The 2500-nt window shown below is 55.8% G+C and overlaps 1 protein-coding gene across 6 annotated transcripts in view; it reads left to right on the plus strand.

Moving 5' to 3' along the window:
* loco (locomotion defects) overlaps positions 1 to 2500 on the plus strand; it is a 61335-nt gene that overhangs the window by 22243 nt on the left and 36592 nt on the right. The window contains exon 1 of one of the 6 annotated variants that reach the window (XM_067103244.1): positions 1 to 2279. This exon is cut by the window's left edge and continues 154 nt beyond it. The exons of the other annotated variants lie outside the window; for them this stretch is intronic. Within the exon in view, the coding sequence (XP_066959345.1) occupies positions 1 to 2279 (2279 nt within the window). The remainder of the gene's footprint in view (positions 2280 to 2500) is intronic. 6 annotated transcript variants of the gene reach the window in all.

Here is a 2500-nt window from a genome sequence, read left to right on the forward strand (position 1 = left end):
ACGTCGCCTGCCGCAGTTGCCCGGCCTGTAGGGCGTTCGACGTCCTGCGGAGTGGCCTCAGGAGTGTCGTGGGGTCTGCCTTCCCTCTGACGTCGAGCCACGACAGAGGTGGGGTATATACGAGCAGTGGGCGATCGAGACGCTCGTCCTCCTCCTCCTCCTCCAATTCTTCGTCGTGCCCCTGGAAGCGAGGTATGGGGTCTACAAGGCCGGCCAAACCGCCAGCGACAGTGTTCATACACGGGACTTTCAAGGGTCCTGTCGTCGTCCCTTCTAGTCCCAGTCCGACGTTGCGTGCACCGCTGTGGGCGCCGATGTTCCCGAAGAGCCGCTCTACCCTGGGAAACGGGACGCAGTCTCTGTCCCGCTCTTCTTCCTCTTCGGGTGTCGTGACCCCAGAATCCAGGTCATTGGGGCCGTCGTCTGCTACTAATTACCCTCTGGGGCATTCGTCCTCTGCTTACGCCGTGCTCACTGGGCAAAAGTCGTTAGCGCCTTCTTCTACTGCTGGGTCAACGACCTCATTCAGAGGTACTTCTAGTCAAGGGTCACTTGGGTCTGTGGGCCAATCGGTCCACTCCCTTTGGTCCTCTAGTCATTCCCTGGCTTCGACTGTCGTGTCGCTGACCCCCCACGCCTCGGCTGGCTCTCTGGTATCCAGCGTGCAACATCCGTCTGAATCGAATGCCCTGACGTCAACAACGTCGTCTTCTAGCGTTCCAGCAGTGTCTAAGAATACTGCGTTACATAACTGCCCAACGTCATCTTCAAGTATTCGTAGTATTCCAGTAATGTCCAAGAACACTGCCTCCCGTAACGGCAAGATGCCTCCTCCAGAATCTGTCGGCATCGTTCAGGGACAGCCCCTCGGCAGGAGCTCCTCAGCGGTCAACTGGAGAGAAGCGTTCCGCCAGAAGAAGTCCGTGGTCTTGTACGACAGCCAGAAGAGCAAGATATCCGACAGGGAGGGAATTCTCCCGATGCTTCGCAGCCACGTCTTCCGGGATAGGAAGCCTCAGGAAGGACGCGGCAGGTTCGGAGAAGCGGCCAAGCGCGATGCCAGAGAGAAGAACAACGGAGATCTGACGGAGATTCCCACCAAAGACGAGGTCAAGTCGACCGCCGAGCCGAGCAAGACCAAAGACAAGGCGAAGAATCGTCGGAACGGACTGAGGAGGTTCACGACTAGTGTTCTGCCCTCGCATATATTTGGCTTTGCCAAGAACTCCGGGAGGAATGTCAGAAAGCACGAAGGCCACGATGGCAGTGCCCCGGGGCAGAAGGAACCCCCGCTGAATCCTGCGAAAGTCCAGAGGCTGAGCAGCGTCACGGAGCAGTCGGAACTGGAGGTGAATTGTAGTGTTAATTCTTCGCCACTCGATAAAGGGACAGCGGTGCGCTCCGGAAATGGAGCAGGGAGGTGTAGCAGCAGTTTGGAAATAGCGGATAGGAATTTACGCCCCATTCCATTGGCAAACGGGAAAGATTGTCCCAGAGATGAAGCCGGGAGACTTAGCGAAAGTTCGGAACTGGTGGGTAGGAATTTACACCCCATTCCATTGGCAAACGGGAAGGATTGCCCCAGAAATGGAGCTGGGGTGCATAGCAGTGGGTCCAGATCAGCGGATGGGGGCGGACATGACCTCGCTCCATCTACAAACGGGACGGTGTGCTCCAGAAACGGAGCCAGGAGGCGGAACAACAGTTTGGAACTAATGAATAGGAACATAAGTCCCACTCCGTCAACAAACGGGAAGGGCCGCCCCACCAATCAATCCACAGGGGACAAAGCCCTGCGGGATTTCGTCCCTCTAGGGATGTCAGCTTCCTGCTCGGCCATTGTCATCAAGCCGACGCCAGCCCCAAGGACAATCTTCCCGTCCCTGACCACGCCGGCGTTAGGTCTGAGGACCGCGGCAAAGAAAACGGAGCCCGAAGGATGCCGCAGGATTGTAGGATCGAACGGGCGTCTTCATACAAAGCACTTGACGTCTACGCCCATCTCGAGCCCCAGGAAAACCGAGCGTCCTACGGACACGGTCGTCGACAACGACGTGTACCACATGACCTCGTCTCTGGACGATTCCTACACGAGCCACAGGTGCTACCTGACGGATCTTGTGAGAAGGACTCCTGCTCCTCCTCCTCCTTCTTCTTCTTCTTCTTCGCCTCACAGGGGTCCTCTTGAGTCCCGCGAAGACATCCCGTGGATCACGACTCCTCCGGGAGGTGTCCTGAAGGGATCCAGGTCTCTTTTCAATGTGGGGAAGGAAAATGAGGTGAGAATGTGGATGTCTTTTTGAGGTTGGGAGCCTGAGGAGTTGGTTGTTATTCTCTCTCTCTCTCTCTCTCTCTCTCTCTCTCTCTCTCTCTCTCTCTCTCTCTCTGGAAAATTAATTCAGTCTTTCTCTCTTTTCAGATAAGTCCTCTCTCTCCCTCTTTCTGAAGAATTATTCAATCATTGTCTTTCAGGTAAATTCTCTCTCTCTCTCTCTCTCTA

This window comes from Macrobrachium rosenbergii, unplaced genomic scaffold (genome assembly GCF_040412425.1).
Source record: "Macrobrachium rosenbergii isolate ZJJX-2024 unplaced genomic scaffold, ASM4041242v1 60, whole genome shotgun sequence".
NCBI lineage: Eukaryota > Metazoa > Arthropoda > Malacostraca > Decapoda > Palaemonidae > Macrobrachium > Macrobrachium rosenbergii.